General features: G+C 62.6%; 1 protein-coding gene across 1 annotated transcript in view; it reads right to left on the bottom strand.

Annotated features, from left to right (window-relative positions):
• The window catches only part of LOC103770837 (RNA-binding protein Musashi homolog 1-like), a gene marked incomplete at both ends in the record, with an annotated part of 6,851 nt that extends 6,461 nt beyond the window's left edge, over positions 1–390 (bottom strand). The window contains 2 exons of the mRNA XM_008938113.1: positions 116–200; positions 314–390. Coding sequence (XP_008936361.1) covers positions 116–200; positions 314–390 — 162 coding nt within the window. The remainder of the gene's footprint in view (positions 1–115; positions 201–313) is intronic.
• Positions 391–396: the final 6 nt, after the last annotated feature.

Raw genomic sequence — 396 nt, 5'->3', positions numbered from 1 at the left:
GGAAAGCCAAGTTTCCCAGCCTCTAACAGGAAATCAAACATGGCAATCGACGGCTGCTCCGAGCACAGCCGCTGCGCCGGCAAATGCACCCCTGAGATGAGAGAAGTCATCTCACCGTCTTGGAGTCCAGTTCATGTCTGGATTGGGCCAGGACCTTGTCGACGCCAGCCTGGTCCATGAACGTGACGAACCCGAAGCCCCTGAGCCCCGCAGCCCGGGCAGGAGAGGGGATGCGGAGAGAAGAGAGAAAGTTGGTTAAAGTGGCGGCCGGGCCGCGGCGGGGGCGAAGGGAGGCGCGGGCCCGGCCTCTCACCTGGATCTCTTTGTCAGCGGGTCCCGCATCACCAGGCACTCCTTCACCTCGCCGAACTGGCTGAAGTACTCCCGCAAGCCCTC

Source organism: Merops nubicus, unplaced genomic scaffold (genome assembly GCF_000691845.1).
Source record: "Merops nubicus isolate BGI_N331 unplaced genomic scaffold, ASM69184v1 scaffold47643, whole genome shotgun sequence".
NCBI lineage: Eukaryota > Metazoa > Chordata > Aves > Coraciiformes > Meropidae > Merops > Merops nubicus.
The sequence above is the reverse complement of the archived record's forward strand: the minus strand, read 5'-3'. Positions and strand labels throughout refer to the sequence as shown.